Source organism: Oncorhynchus masou, chromosome 18, assembly GCF_036934945.1.
Source record: "Oncorhynchus masou masou isolate Uvic2021 chromosome 18, UVic_Omas_1.1, whole genome shotgun sequence".
Taxonomy (NCBI): Eukaryota; Metazoa; Chordata; class Actinopteri; order Salmoniformes; family Salmonidae; genus Oncorhynchus; species Oncorhynchus masou.
Genome location: NC_088229.1, coordinates 54,296,742 through 54,313,321, shown reverse-complemented (window position 1 = coordinate 54,313,321; position 16,580 = coordinate 54,296,742). Strand labels below are relative to the sequence as shown.

The 16,580-nt window shown below is 42.7% G+C and overlaps 1 protein-coding gene across 1 annotated transcript in view; it reads left to right on the top strand.

Moving 5' to 3' along the window:
- The window catches only part of kcnh4b (potassium voltage-gated channel, subfamily H (eag-related), member 4b), a 62,792-nt gene extending 50,851 nt beyond the window's left edge, over positions 1 to 11,941 (top strand). Inside the window, exons 13-16 of the mRNA XM_064923716.1 lie at positions 1,523 to 1,950; positions 2,601 to 2,695; positions 8,603 to 8,679; positions 10,515 to 11,941. Coding sequence (XP_064779788.1) covers positions 1,523 to 1,950; positions 2,601 to 2,695; positions 8,603 to 8,679; positions 10,515 to 11,651 — 1,737 coding nt within the window. The 3' untranslated portion in view covers positions 11,652 to 11,941. The remainder of the gene's footprint in view (positions 1 to 1,522; positions 1,951 to 2,600; positions 2,696 to 8,602; positions 8,680 to 10,514) is intronic.
- The last annotated feature ends 4,639 nt before the right edge of the window (positions 11,942 to 16,580 follow it).

Here is a 16,580-nt window from a genome sequence, read left to right as displayed (position 1 = left end):
AGGGAAGCTTGCAAGCCAAAGAACACCATCCCAACCATGAAGCACGGGGGTGGCAGCATCATGTTGTGGGGGTGCTTTGCTGCAGGAGGGACTGGTGCGCTTCACAAAACAGATAGCATCATGAGATAGTAAAATGATGTGGATATATTGAAGCAACATCAGTCAGGAAGTTAATGCTTGGTTGCAAATGGGTCTTCCAAATGGACAATGACCCTCAAGCATACTTCTCAAGTTGTGGCAAAATGTCTTAAGTTCAACAAAGTCAAGGTATTGGAGTGGCCATCACAAAGCCCTGACCTCAATCCTATAGAAAATTTGTGGGCATAACTGAAAAAGCATGTGCCAGCAAGGAGGTCTACAAACCTGACTCAGTTACACCAGCTCTGCCAGGAGGAATGGGCCAAAATTCACCCAATTTATTGAGGGAAGCTTGTGGAAGGCTACCCAAGTTAAACAATTTTAAGGCAATGCTATCAAATACTAATTGAGTGTATGTAAACTTCTGACCCACTGGGAATGTGATGAAAGAAATAAAAGCTGAAAGAAATAATTCTCTCTACTATTATTCACATTCTTAAAATAAAGTGGTGATCCTAAGAATTTTTACTAGGATTAAATGGCAGGAATTGTGAAAAACTGAGTTTAAAATGTATTTGGCTAAGGTGTATGTAAACTTCCGACTTCAACTGGATCTGTATAACATGGGTTTCTGTCATGACTTGATGATTGTAATAGAATTGCATTCGTGGGCAAAATTGTAATGCACATTTTCTGAAGTGTGTTTTGGATTTGTAAAAAAAAATCCGGATCATGTTGCTATAACTTCTCTGTAGGGTTTAGCGCCAGCCAGTCGCCAGGGTCTGGTTCATTAGGCACCAAATGGAAGGAAGCGGACTGGAACAGAGAGGGACTACTTGGACACATTTTTTTGTTTCACGTTTTGAAATGTTTCCCATTATGCCCTAATGAATAAGACCCAGGACTTCCCCTAAAGGTTGGAACTCATTTGGAGCAGAGAAAACGGTTCACTCCCTGGAGTCAGATCGCTAACTGGGTCAATATCTTTGTTAATAATAAGCCTTATGGGCTTATGAATGTAGGTTTGGCTAATGTTTTTGTGACACCTCGCTTGCCCAATTGAATTCTCCTTCAGTGTCACATGTTTTTGTTTTATCATATAAAGATTCAGCAACAGCATCAACCTTGCAATTTCTCCTTTCCACCCGTAGTTTGATAAAACTACATATGAATTCAATATAAAGAACTTGAATCATATCATATAATCCCCAGCTTCCAATTGGTTTATTCAATTCCACTCATCCCTCTGCAAATGAGAACATGTTCTCAGCATGTTCATTAGGTGTGAAATGAAAGAAAAAGGACTAAAACAGCGAAAGGACTTTCTAGACTTATCCAATAAGCAACAGTCTTATTTCCCCCCCTTTTGCAAAATATATAAAAAAATAAGGTTGAAATAAATATGAGAAATTGATAAATTTTCTTTTTTCCCCCTGCCGCCCAGAACCGCCGAGGTTCCACAGAGCACAAGCTCCCGTCCATCATTGAGACAAAAGGAGGTCTCCATGACGACTCAGATGAGTACTACCACCTATCACCAGCGTCCCGCACCCGTCGCGCAAACCTCCTCTTGCCCAGCCTGAGCAGCCCCGTGCGCCGCACCTCCCTGGGCAACCTGCTGGGTGACGAGCTAAGGCAGTTCAATGCCCTGAGGCGCTGCCGTTCTCCCAACCTGAGCCGGGGAGGCCTACCACGGGGCCACAGCCTGTCTTCCCCACAGCCGCTGCCGAAAAAGGAGCACAGTGTCCCAGTGGCAGCCCCTGCTAGTCCCCCTACCTCAGGGGAGTTGGGGGCAGGGAGTCAGGGCCGCAAGCCTTCCAAGCTGCTGATTCCCACTGTCAGCTATTTTGTACCGCCGGACCTCAGTCCAAGGTAGACCACACACACAGAGGCCCAAGTTTTGTTGGACTTTCACTTTATCGCTGTCTGAATATCCAAACTTGTGGACTAGGTAATATTAAGTGATGTACAGCATTGGCAAAGTGTATTAAGTAGTGTGCTAGTGTGGATACTGTGATATAGTCATTTTGTTTGGTAAAGAGTAATTCACCAAGGCTAAACAGGACAAATTGCAGTAAAACATTTTAAACGTCAACCACATTTCCATAGTGCAATTGTAACTAAATAGCAGTGTATACACTGTGTAATGATATGGGATTGCATTTACAAGCTTCTCCAATAGCATTTAAAGCCAATTTAATATCTCACCAGATCTCAAACCACTTTAGTAAAGCAATAAGATTATCTAATTTCATCCAGCCCCTACCACACACCATCCATCCATATTCATCATGTATAGGACGGTGTCTAGTGAGCCCCACATGAAGGCAATACTGTAATGTGGCCCATAAGGCTCCGATGTCCTCCGGCCCAGAGAGTTTCAGCTCTACTCAGGTTAATCCTGCATGTGCAGCTGCCAGTGGGGCTCCCATTGCGGCTCCTTGGGTCGTGTGGCGACGGATGATAATTTGATAATTGAAAGGGGCTCTACTGTTACTGTTTCCCTCCCCCCTCCCTGCCAGGGTTGTCGACGGCATCGAGGACAATGGTCGCACGTTCCTCTTCAACATGGAGCACAGTGGGCCCAAGGCCAGCACCACGGGACGTCCCAGTGAAGGTAACGCTAAACCCGTCTTAAACCCTGCGTTGACCGCACCCTGACCGCACCCGCTGCGGGAGTCTCACCGGGGAGCCAGATGGCTTGAAGGTGAACGTGGGGTTCAAACTGGGGCAGACATCATGCTGTCCCATATGCAGAATATAAGTTAGAGAAATGAAATGACATCTCAGGTGTCTACAGAGGTGAGACAAGGCAGTAAAGGACATATTGGGCAATGTAATTCAATCAAAACTAGTTTGGGCTTGTTACGGTTGACATTACAATAGGTAAAATATATCCCCTATTTTCCCCTAATGCTGAACAAGGGTGAGTAGCCAAAAGAATGTGTTCTTTACAAACACACTAAGTAGCGTCACGTTAATAACATATATATTAGCTGAGGATTAATGACACATTGACAACGGGGCGACAGAAGGGCATATCAAGGGGAGGATTCATGATGACCGATTTAGTTCTCACTTGTAATTAACCGATGTGTATAAGCAATGAAATAGGCGCCCTTATTATTTTCGGTTCCACCAGGTCTTTTTTGTGACTATGTCACGCATTTTCACATCTGAGCAAGGGGCCCATCCTGCGGACAGGCTCATCCCCTCAAACCCCAGAGGCAAGAGACAGTCCTCTGACATGGGAGTCCAAATACCAAACTATTTTCCCACTTTGTTTTACTTTATTATCGTTCTTGATTTTTCGTTCATTTTTCGGTTCATGATAGGCAGGCAGATATGGTTCACAGGTTTTTTACATTTATATCGATGCATCATCGGGAATTTAAGGTCATAAGTCTCAATGTAAACAGACTGCCATCAAGAGAAGTAAGGTAATAGCGAAGATGAAACTGGAGAGAGTTGACATACTATTCTGGCAGGAAACTCACTTATCCACACCTGAACATGAGAAACTCAAGAAAATGGGATATAGGAACAATTTTGATCCCAAATTCAGTTAATTTTGAGTTTATGTCAGAAATAAAAGACAAGGAGGGTAGATTTGTACTGGATAACAAGGAAGTTACATTATTTAATGTATACGCACCCCCAGGGAGTGACATGGTCTTCTACGGGAAGGTGTTTGATTTAATTGCCACAGAAACCACTGGCACTTTTATCTGTGGAGAGGACTTTAACACAATTCTAAACTCAAAATTGGACAGCACAAACCAAAATAGGAAAATGAGCCGAGTTGCCAACAAGATCAATAGGATACTGCAGGATCTAGGACTGCTCGATGTATGGCGTGACACCCACAAGACCGATAAGGAATATACTTTTTACTCAGCCCGCCACACTGAATACTCCAGGTTAGACTACTTTTTTTAATGTACAGTGCAGATACACAGGCTTAAGGATTGTTGGATTGGGCAGAGAGACTTATCAGATCATAATGGAGTTTACCTAACTCTACACCTTGATAGCAAACCAATAAATACTATATGGAGACTTAATACAAGCATGCTGAATGATTCAGCGTTCAAGGAATCAATAAAGACAGAATTGAACATCTATCTGGAGAATAATGATAATGGGGAAGTATCTCCTGCTATATTGTGGGATTCAGCTAAGGCGGTTATTAGAGGGAAGATCATAGCCACATCATCTCTCAAGAAAAAGAGTAAAGCACAGAAACTGCTGAAATTACAGGAAACCCGAAGAAACTTAGAATGATCTCATAGTCAATACAAAGAACCTCTTATATTACGAGAGATTCAAAAGGTAAAACAGGAAATTGACCAGATTTATAGAGAAGAAGTAGAGAAAAAGCTTAGGTTCCTGAAACAACGATATTATGAAGCTCAAAGGCAACTAAATTACTATCATGGAAACTCAGGAAGCATAGAATACCATTTTCAAAATAAAAGACCCTGTCACGCCCTGACCGTAGAGAGCGTTCTATGTCTCTATTTTGGTTTGGTCAGGGTGTGATTTGGGTGGGCAGTCTATGTTCTATGATTTTCTATTTCTATGCGTTTGGCCGGGTGTGGTTCTCAGAGGCAGCTGTCTATCGTTGTCTCTGATTGAGAACCATACTTAGGTACCCTTTTCCCCCACCTGTTTTGTGGGAAGTTAACTTTGTCTTTGTTCAGGGCACATAGCCCAAAGCTTCACGGTTTGTTCTTTGTTCTTTGTTTTTGTCAGCGTCATTTTTTAATAAAGAGAAAATGTACGCTTACCATGCTGCACTTTGGTCCAGTCCTTCAGCCAGCCTTGACAGCCTCCAAAACAAAAAAGATCACATGCAAATTAGATGAAATACAGAATGCATTTGAATCATATTACACATATGATCTACTTAAGGCCTGTTTTAACTGGACTCTGAGGGAGGGGGGTCTCCCACCGTCATGGAGAGAGGCCATCATATCAGTAATCCCAAATGAGTGTAAAGATAAGAAAGAATGCAGTTCATATAGACCTATCGCAATTCTTAACACAGATTATAAACTATATGCATCAATAATAGCCAAAAGAATGGAGAACATAATCCCAGAATTGATTGACGGAGATCAAACTGGTTTCATACAAAATAGGCAGACACAGGACAATATAAGGAGAACACTATGTCATGGACATTACTCAGAATAAGACAAGTGCAATATTAATCAGCTTAGATGCAGAAAAAGCATTTGATTCAGTGGGATGGGATTACCTATTCCAAGTTATGGAAAGATTGTTTCAACAAAGAAGTGAGAGTGCATCAAAACACTGTATTCATGTCCGACCGCTAGAATAAAGATAAATGGACATTTGACACAAACGATAAAATTAGAGCGAGGGGCAAGACAAGGCTGTAATCTTTCACCCACGCTCTTCTCCTTGTACCTAGAACCATTAGCACAGGCAATAAGACAGGACCCAACCTTAGAGGGAATAACAATAAGAGGCAGTGAACATAAGATATGCATGTATGCTGATGACGTTCTGTTATTCCTTAAAGACCCAGGCTCAAGTGTACCTAGATTGATGGATGTTTTACAAACATTTGGAACATATTCAGGGTATGTGCTTAACGTACACAAGACCCAATCCCTAGTATATACTTATACCCCACAGGAAGAGCTGAAGAGCAGGTATAACTTCACCTGGACCTCTTCATCCATTAAATATTTGGGAGAAAATTTACCAAAAGATCCACCCAAACTTTATTGCATGAATTACGATCACATTAACAAGAAAATATATGATGACCTAGACAGGTGGAATTCACTTCCCTTAGATCTTCGCAGTAGAATTGAAACAATCAAAATGAACATCCTGCCGAGGTTACTGTATTTGTTCCAATCACTGCCCATAGAAATCCCGCCTAAATAGTTTAGGGAACGGGATAAACGGATATCAAGGTTAATCTGGAATAGTAAGAGACCAAGAATTAGATACGCAACATTACAATTACCAACAAACTGTGGGGGTATGGCCTTACCAAACCTAAAAGATTATATGTGTCAGTCCAATTGAGACCTCTGGTGTGTTGGTGCAATTCAGAATACGAATCCAAATGGAAAGACATTGGGACTACTTTGACAGAGATACTGACCCATACAGTCAGTTTTGGGAAATAAGGACATGGTAAAAGAAATATACAATAGACAAAAATCAGTGGATTCATTTCTCTCAGAAGACATGGTTTAGGGTAGTTAAGAAAAATAATTTAGACAGAGAGATCAAACTGCGAGTTGGCCCGCATACGCTTCACAGAACAGCGCAAACTGACTCTAACCAAAATATAAAGAGGACTGGGCGGCCCCGGTGCACAACTGAGCAAGAGGACAAGTACATTAGAGTGTCTAGTTTGAGAAACAGAAGCCTCATAAGTCCTCAACTGGCAGCTTCATTAAATAGTAGTTTCTTGGCATGGAATAGCCTTCATTTCTCAGAACAAGATTAGACTGACGAGTTTCAGAAGACAGTTCTTTGTGTCTGGCCATTTTGAGCCTGTAATCGAACCCACAAAGACTGATGCTCAACTAGTCTAAAGAAGGCCAGTTTTATTGCTTCTTTAATCAGAACAACAGTTTTCAACTGTGCTAACAATTGCAAAAGGGTTTTCTAGGTTTTCTTATTCCTTTTAAAATGATAAACTTGGATTAGCTAACGCAACGTGACATTGGAACACTGGAGTGATGGTTGCTGATAATACATAGATATTCCATCAAAAATCAGCCGTTTCCTGCTACAATAGTCATTTACAACATTAACAATGTCTACACTGTATTTCTGATCAATATGATGTTAATGGCAAAAAAATGTGATTTCCATTGAAAATCAAAGACATTTCTAAGTGACCCTAACATTTTGAACAGTAGTAAACTCAACAAAAAAAGAAATGTCCCTTTTTCAGGACCCTGTCTTTCAAAGATAATTCATAAAAATCCAAATAACTTCACAGATCTTCATTGTAAATGGTTTAAACACTGTTCCCCATGCTTGTTCAATGAACCATAAACAATTAATGAACATGCACCTGTGGAACGGTCGTTAAAACACTAACAGGTTACAGACGGTAGGCAATTAAGGTCACAGTTATGAAAACTTAGGACACTAAAGAGGCCATTCTACTGACTGAAAAACACCAAAAGAAAGATGTCCAGGGTCCCTGCTCATCTGCGTGAACGTGCCTTAGGCATGCTCCAAGTAGGCATGAGAACTGCATATGTGGTCAGGGCAATAAATTGCAATGTCCATACTATGAGACACCAGTGCTACAAGGAGACAGGACGGACATCTGATCGTCCTCACAGTGGCAGACCACGTGTAAAAACATCTGCACAGGATCGGTACATCCGAACATCACACCTGTGGGACAGGTACAGGATGACAACAACTGCCCGAGTTACACCAGGAACGCACAATCCCTCCATCAGTGCTCAGACTGTCTGCAATATGCTGAGAGAGGCTGGACTGAGGGCTTGTAGGCCTGTAGTAAGGCAAGTAAGTCCTCACCAGACATCACCGGCAACAACGTCGCCTATGGGCACAAAACCACCGTCGCTGGACCAGACAGGACTGGCAAAAAGTGCTCTTCACTGACGAGTCACGTTTTTGTCTCACCAGGGGTGATGGTCGGATTCACGTTTATCGCCGAAGGAATGAGCGTTACACCGAGACCTGTACTCTGGAGCGGGATTGATTTGGGAGTGGAGGGTCCATCATGGTCTGGGGCATTGTGTCACAGCATCATCGGACTGAGCTTGTTGTCATTGCAGAGTTTATATATTAAACCATCCGGACACATCAAAGATAATCGTCCTTCTGAACTGAGCTGTAGGTATGAAACTGCTTAGTTATGCTAGCATTGGTGGTTTTAAAACAGCGAGAGTTCAATGCCTGTGATGGTAGAAAACTAAGGATGTATCAACAACATTGTAGTCACTCCACAATAATGACCTAAATGAAAAGAAGAATACAAATATACAGAATAAAAATATCCCAAAACGTGCATTTGTATGCAACAAGGCACAATATCCTTGAGGAAAACCTCTGCTTTACACCAGAGACTGGGAGAGGATGAATACACCTTTCAGCAGGACAATGACCTACAACACAAGGCCAAATCTACACTGGAGATGCTTACCAAGAAGACAGTGAATGTTCCTGAGTGGCCAAGTTGCAGTTTTGTCTTAAAGATCCCGAACAGTCATTCTGATTCCCATGTAAAATAGCTTTTTGAGTTACTAAAGCTCGCCATGAACTAGCTCACACCAGACACAGATGCAAGGGGAAACATATACGTATCAATGCCATAGATGAAGTGTCAACTTTTAATTATATTCGCTAGCACACTCCAGTATTGTAAATCAATCAATCACACACAGCCACTCAACATATCAATCATACCAAACAACAAATTAACCCTATTCCTTGTTTTATGAGCCAAAGAGGTATTTGTCTTCTTCTGTTTCTTCCTCCACAGATACGAGGCAGGTGAACGCCACTTTGCTTCTGGAGTCGGAAGAGGTTAGACAGAGCATCAGTCAGCTCAACCAGAAGGTACCGTACATTACAGTAGAGTAAGCCTCAGTGCAGCCTAACTGCTGAGTGAGAAAGAGAACACTAGTCCTATATTTCTTGCTGAGACTACTCCTATGTTTCTTGCTGAGACTACTACTACTTTCTTTCTGAGACTACTCCTATGTTTCTTGCTGAGACTACTCCTATGTTTCTTGTTGAGACTACTCCTATGTTTCTTGTTGAGACTACAACTACTTTCTTGCTGAGACTACTCCTATGCTTCTTGTTGAGACTACTACTGCTTTCTGGCTGAAACTACTCCTATGTTTCCTGCTGAGACTACTCCTATGTCTTGCTGAGCAGACACTTCTGTCTAAAGTCACTTTCATAGATTTTCTATATTCTGTACAAGGCAGTGAAGGCCTGATGTTCATACAACAAATTCAATTGCTGAAGGGCACGACAGGATTTGAACACCTAATTGTAGTACTTTTTTATTTGCATATGTCCATTTGCCTAGCTTCTTTACCAGACTTCGTAATAGTTTGACATATGCATCATCTTATGTATGCCCTTATATGGACCCTTACAAGTGTGCAACATCTCTACACATTCTCTTTGTTTCATCATTCACTTGCACTGCAGTTGGCCCCTTTAAAATGAAGCCCCCCTTAGACAGAAACCTGGAATGGGTATACCGACGCAATATGTATAATAAGAGCATGAATATGCATGTGTACAATAAATGTTGACTAAAATACTAACAACAATTGGTGATGCAGTACTGCAATTAGTGAAAATATCTATAGCATTAGGAATTAGCATATTTGCACATTCAACGCCACATCTTGGATTATATGTGAACCACTTGGAGATACTACAAAGAACGACCGAAAGTACAAATCGTAGCTTGAACGGTTAACCTTCTTGTGATTTAACAAACGTGTTACCTAGGCTCATAAATTCTCTCTGAAGAAAATGTATTAACCCTTAATAAATGCATATAAATACACATCGGTATCCACCACAATCTCTGGATTTCAATTCTATTCCAACTCTATTGTATTTTATTATATTCCTATTCTATCCAAATTCTATTCAACTCAAATTGACTTTATTCTATTACATTCTATGCAATTTCCACCTTTATGTAGCACAATGTGTTCTTCCATCCCTAATGTGGATGCAAATGTGTGGCAGGTGGTGCTGGAGTATACAGATGGTTCTAGGTAGGCCTTGTCTGAAGTGGGTATTAATTAATCAGCAGGGTGCTTCTGCATTGCAGAGAAAAACCTGCAAGCGCTGACTCGACAATACCAAAAATACCTGATGATGACAACCCAACCCGCCCTAACATTCTCCTCGGATTCCTTCTACCCTCCCTCCCACTTTCCTCCCTTTTTGAATCGTTACAGTCCCTCCCTCCCTCTCTCTCTTGGGAGTTTTGTGGATGCATGTGAAAACAGGTCATTTCTTAGTCACAGGGAACAGTAGCTGGTCAGTGTTGGATAGGCGTACTTTGTGCAAGCTTCAGAGAGAGTAAGAGTCACGCTGTGAGGGCTGGAAATGAGTTGCAAAGATATATGCTTGAGAGAACAAAAGTCGCTGCCGTTTGGGTCGTGCTATGAAAAGTGGCTCCTGTGCCATGTTCATTTCAGACATATGTAAAGTATGGATGTATTTACATATTGAGATATTCAGACTTGTGACCCTCGCACTAAACTATGACTTTCGCGTGAATCATTTAGTGACGTCAGTGGGAGACTTGCATGAATATTCGCCTTCAACATGCAGATCAAAGGTCTGAATACATTCATATGTTGTCGCTTTCCCCTCCCCAGTCTAACCCCTGAGTATATGTTCTCTCTTCCTAGATGGGCAACTTGAACAACGAAGTGTCTCAGCTGACCAAGGACCTCCATCACATGATGCACCTTCTCCAGGCCCAGGTGGCTATGCATCGCTACACAGCCTCCCTGTCCTCCTCCTATCCCTACGCCGTCCAAATGGTCTCCCACCCCAACCGCACCGCCAGCACTGGCACAGTCTACGACCTGGCCCCCAGCAGCCTGCACCTCCATCAGGACCCTGAGAGCATGGAGGGGGGACACGCAGACACACTCCACCCTTGCTGGGGCTACAGTGAGGCTCCAGGTGGGAGCTGCCAGGCTAGGGCCACAGGGGGTGGACAGCCAGAGGGCCACTACCAGACCCAACCTCAGTCTTCCAGCCCAGGGCCCCCTAGCTTCTACCATGTGACAGACTCGGCGGCCGTGCCAGGACCCTGCCGGGGATCTGGTAGAACCTCACCCCATCCCTGGACTGGCCCTTCCTTGCTTAGCATTAGCCCAACCTTACAGAGTGGTGGTAGCCCAGGCACGGCTACCACTGCTGGGCATGAGGACTTTGGCGACAGTCACCCTGGCCTTGACACTAGCCCAGTTAGCATTAGCCAGTCCCAACCCAGCTTGTGTCTGCAGCCGCCTAGCAGCGGTTTGTACAGCTGTCTGCTGTCTGGTGCTCCCACGTCTACTCACAGCCTCCTGGATACCTACCCCAGCACCTACCCGCACATCTACCTAGCCTCAGAACCCCTTTTACACCCTGCAAGGCCTACCCTGGGGGAACCTGCTGCAGTCCTGGGGCTTGACGGGGTTCCAAGCCATGCCTTCCCCCAGCAATACACATCCACCTCCAGCCTCCTTGACGAGGACCTGCACAGTCTGTCTGTCCACTCCAGCCCTGGAACTGCCCCCTCCTTCCCCAGGCCATCGTCCGTCTGTTCCCAGGACTCAGATTCTCCTCCTAGGCAGGACAACTGCGCTCCTCCCCACATCCCCTTGGGAGACTCGGCAGCGGTGGGACACACCAGTCTGGAGTGCCTGCTGGGGAATGGGGGCTCCACGGAGAGCAGGGACAGCGAGAGCCCCGGGACCAGGTCGAGGAGATCCAGCCTGGGAGCTCAGACTCAGTGCACAGAGCAGTCCTGGTGCCTGGACCTGACGGACTAGTGCCCTTTCCACACAAGAGAGAATAAAATATCTGGGCCAGCACACTAGGGTCTGCGCTGGTACGATAGTGTGAAAAGGTTACACTTGGCCCTACATTTGGCCCCAACAACTCAACCCCAACCACCATCACGGGGAACTAAAAACTGGACAGGGAACAGAATCTTTACAAAAGACAAGAAAAGTGGGCATGATACAGAGCATTATAGGGACTGTGGTACATTGTGCAACACTACGGACATGCACTTTTGAGTGTTCTTAACGTGTGGCGTGTTTTCCCCCATTTTTTTGGGGGGGGGGTCACTTGTTAGTCTGCGTTCAAGCGACTTACAGCTTTTACTATGCAAACGCATGTCATTTTGTGCGTTTTCTTGGATTTGATCAAGTGTGTCTTTTTTAGAGTTTCTCTCTTTCGATTGAAAGATCAACCTGAACATGTGTATTATTGAAGTTGAAATCCCGTTCGAGGTTAGAAGTGATTGTGACCTAAATAGAGGTTCTTGGCTGTAACACCTCGATCAAATGTTAGCGTGGAACAGGGGTCATTATTACGTTCCTACACAAGTCCTCTAAAAAGGGGAATTAATCAAATACAAACCATGATTATATTATTAATATATAAAAATGTTTAATTCAGTTCAATGAAACAACATTACACTTGGTTGAAATGGCTACCTTTACAAAAGTAATCAAAGAATGCAACCAAAACATATTAAGGTCTCAAGAAAATAGGTTAAAAATCCAGAAAGCAGTTACTGTTTTCTATTTGATGAACAGTCGTTATTTAAAAAACGCTTTCAATTTTTTTCAGATTAAGGTTGGAGGCTGCTTACCATAGCCATACTATGGCTGTGTTTACACAGCCACAAGAACCCAAATCTGATTTTCGTTCTATATCTGATCTTTTTTGTCTACACTCAAGTTTTACATGTGACCCATATCAGATTTGCCCATTCACACCAGAGATCTGTGTATAACGCTCATGTCTCCATCATAACAGTGGGAGTCGTTGTCCCAAAGGCGGAAGGCAGGCGACAACCTTAGGTCCAAAATAAGCCCATAGAAACACTTTGGGCTTATTTTGGATAGATTTTTGGCAAGAGAGTGAAACTTCTCATTTTACCTCCTCTCTGCTCACACTGATGTAGCCTCTGAAGTAGCACACAGATGCAATTCTCATTTCCTGTCACTGTTCCTTTAAATATTAGGGTGGTTATCATGGTAAAAAAAAAGTAACATTTCAGAGCAAAGAAATCTGATCTGAGCGTCCAGACAGAGGTCACATATGGAGGATCGGGTTTGTATCAGGATTCAGCTCCACATATGGAGATGGTATAAATCGGAAGTCAACAGATCTGATTCCATGTGGTCTTTTGCTGTTTACACGGTAAGGAAGAAGATCAGATAGGTATCAGATATGCAAATAACTGGCAAAAGATCTGAATTGGGCTGCTTCTGTAAACGCAGCATAAAGGTGTCCAATTATGAACATCATGAATAAATCTCTATACTACACACAGCGGCATTTGCTTGTTTAACCAAAAGACGACTATTTACACATTCATTTGTCAAGCAGTACTACAAGCAGTAAGCTAGTGATAGAGTGCGTCCAAAATGGCACCCTATTCCCTATATAGTGCACAACTTTGGACCAGGGCCCATAGGGGTCTGGTCGAAAGTAGTACACTATATAGGGAATAAGGTGCCTTTTTGGGACGGAGCCATACACATCTGTGAATTAGTGGGTTCCCGTAAGATATTCAGTCGAGATGAAGCCAATTGATATTTCAAAACCACAAAACATGAATCTACCTTAAACCTGTTCCCCCACAGCTGGTTATTGAGCACAAGATGAGTTTCATAAGAATTTCGAAAAGATAAAATGTCGACCTTCGAGTCAGCCATAGAGTATATAATTTGAATGATGTGTTCTGAATAGAGCTGTGTCACTGCACTCCGAACCAGACTAGAGCTCACCTGGAAAGAGGGGTCTAACAACTTCTGCACTCACACAGAGATAACTCCTATAAGTAAGGATACAAGTTAAAGTATACATTTAGGCTTCCTCGCAGAGGAATTGGCTGTTATGACCTGTTACCTCATTGCATGCTGAAGTTGTTTATTCTTTTTCCTAAGGAAAAGGTATCGACAATATGTTAACATTCTATTCGAGATACTGTAGATTGTATAGACAAATACTGTACTTGCATGACAGGTCGAGGCCGACTGATTCACATGCACGGTTGGATGTTTTGACTTACTATTACATACTGGGCATATACGTTTTCAGATAAAAGAATATATCTATTAATTGTTTTTGGTTGACGTGGTGTTTTTTTTCTCCAAGTTCAGGCATGTTTATGTTGGAAGATAAATTGTTTTGTGTATTTTCAACCTCAAATCAATTCATTATTCGCAACCAAATAACATCTTGAGATCATTTAAAAAGCAGTAAAAAATACATCCTGACACCTATTAAGGGCTAGATTCAATCCGTATCATGGAAGATCTGCATTATAGCACGATTGAAATTGAAAGGGCATTTCTTATTGAGCCAACATATGCAGTGTTTACCGTGAATTTGCGAACGCAGAAACATTGCCTTTAAATTTCAATTGAGCTAGTGCGGATCTTCCTCTATAAGGATAGGCTTAAGTGTACAATTTAACACCCTTATACAAAGCACACATACAGTATAGTAGGAATATTCAAATAAAGCTGCAAAAAGCAGTGTACCCCCATTTTGAAAGTTAATACTATTCATTCCTAGCTAGGAAAACAGTTCCCTGAGGAAATATACTTAATATATTCTATAACTTCCAAACTATTTATGCCCGAGGGAGAAAAAACATCTCACGTCAATATTCAGAGTATACCATCATTTTGTTTGAGATGATTTCTCCTTGACTGACATAATAAAATATGCTGACAAATCCTACTGTGTATTTTACTCAGCTTTCTCGAAACTAGGGGTGCCAAACTTAACTCCCAAGAGAGAGCGCATGTTCCCTTAATCCATGAGAAACAATATTTCATAATCCATCTGTTTGTCATAGTGGCAGGTTCATGCCTTTCTGTCAGAGCAGGCTGATTGAGGAAGAAATGCCATCCTCATTTCTCCCTACACCAGCAGCCACTGCTTTCTGTATGGCATGACAGCACGAGTGACACACACCAGGGAGGGGCTGTCACCGAAGAATGCCACTAAATATCCAGTAATTAACAAGTTTCAGTCGTTCTAGTGGCTACATTACCACAAATAAATGAGGAGCTTAGGAATTACCCAGAGTTACCCGCTCTCGTCAGGTTGGCCAGCTCTCATCAGGTCACAGTAAGTGACGTTCAGCTTAAGATCGCTGTGGAGCTCAGTTTGGCCATTCACACATGCAAACACACCAGACCTGGTCTCATATACATGCTTATTTAACTCTTTGTGCGTTAAATTCTTATTTTCTCTGTATTTGAGTATTTTCTAATCATTTTGCTGAATCAACAACTTCTACTCAAAGTCTGAACTACTTTGCCTTATTATTATGAACTCAGTCTCAACTGTAGAATAGTATAATACACCTGACATTTCTAAATCCTCTTGTGTAGGTCAGTCACTCAATGTCAGCTATTTGTCTTCTCTTTTCAGATTGCTAGGTAAATTGGGGCTCTATTCAATTTGTAAAGCTGAAGCGCTACAGAGTTCGCAATAGAAATGTAAAGCATGTGCCCAGCAGTCCTGACCACCAGGGGGCCCCCCATTGATTTTGTAATTCACCCAGATATCATATGAACATGGCATAAATCATGGCAAAAGTTGTAGAATTGCAGGAAATTAGCTTTGAAACTGCAACATTTGCACAATACTTTGTTTAACCTTGTGCATCTTTATTTAACCTCCCTGATTGAACTTTGTCACTTATTATCAAGGACAGATCAGCAGGATCCATGTTTCTCGTATGTATTTTGAATCAGAAATGACTTCACATGGATTTAATTTTCTCGGTGCACTCTATAAACAACTTGATCCTTTGAGGCTGCTGCCTGCCTGCCTACGTACGTACCTTCGTTCCCCCGCGCAGCGTCTGCCATTGTGTGTCAGTGCGGCACGAGAACCTGCCGCCTAAATGACCCGTCACTTTTTTCACCTGCCAAGTCACTTGGCTGCCATCCGCTCATACTGTACGCTTGTCGCTGTCACCCCGACCTGCTTTTGGGAGATCTAATGTCTTTACCGCAGATCGTGTTCCCCCCCAGGTGGGCACTGCCCCCCTGGCATCTGCCACTTTGCCCCTATTAGTTTTGGTAGGTGGTGATGGTGAGGGCTGTGGCAGGTGGTACTGGGTTGTGTGCCCATAACTCTCAACACCTGGGAGGGTGAAAAGGTTCAGCTGAAGGATGGCTTATAGTCTGGCTGTAAGGTGCCGTCTTGTTATTAGATACCTGTACCTGCTCGACTTCCACTACCTTTAAATTGCCCGATCAATACTAATGGCTTGTTAATGAAAGTGCTTTTTTTTATGGGTCCCTTGACATGCAGAGGAAGCTGTCAGGGACAGCATCTCTTGAAATGTCTGCCTGGTGGCTCAACCTAAAACCAGGGTTATGTTCACACACGAACCAGTGAATAAGGTTATCTTATATTACTTATACTGAACAAAAATATAAAACGCAACACGCAAGAATTTCAAAGATTTTACTGAGTTATAGTTCATAGATGGAAATCAGTCAATATAAATAAATCCATTAGGCCCTAATTTACAGATTTCAGATGATTGGGCAATGGGTGGGCCTGGCTCCCAAGTGGGTGGGGCTGTTGAAGTCAGTTTATGGTAGAGAAATTAACATTAAATGATCTGGCAATAGCTCTGGTGGACATACCTGCAGTCAGCAATGCCAATTGCAGGCTCCCTCAAAATTTGAGACATCTGTGGCACTGTGTTG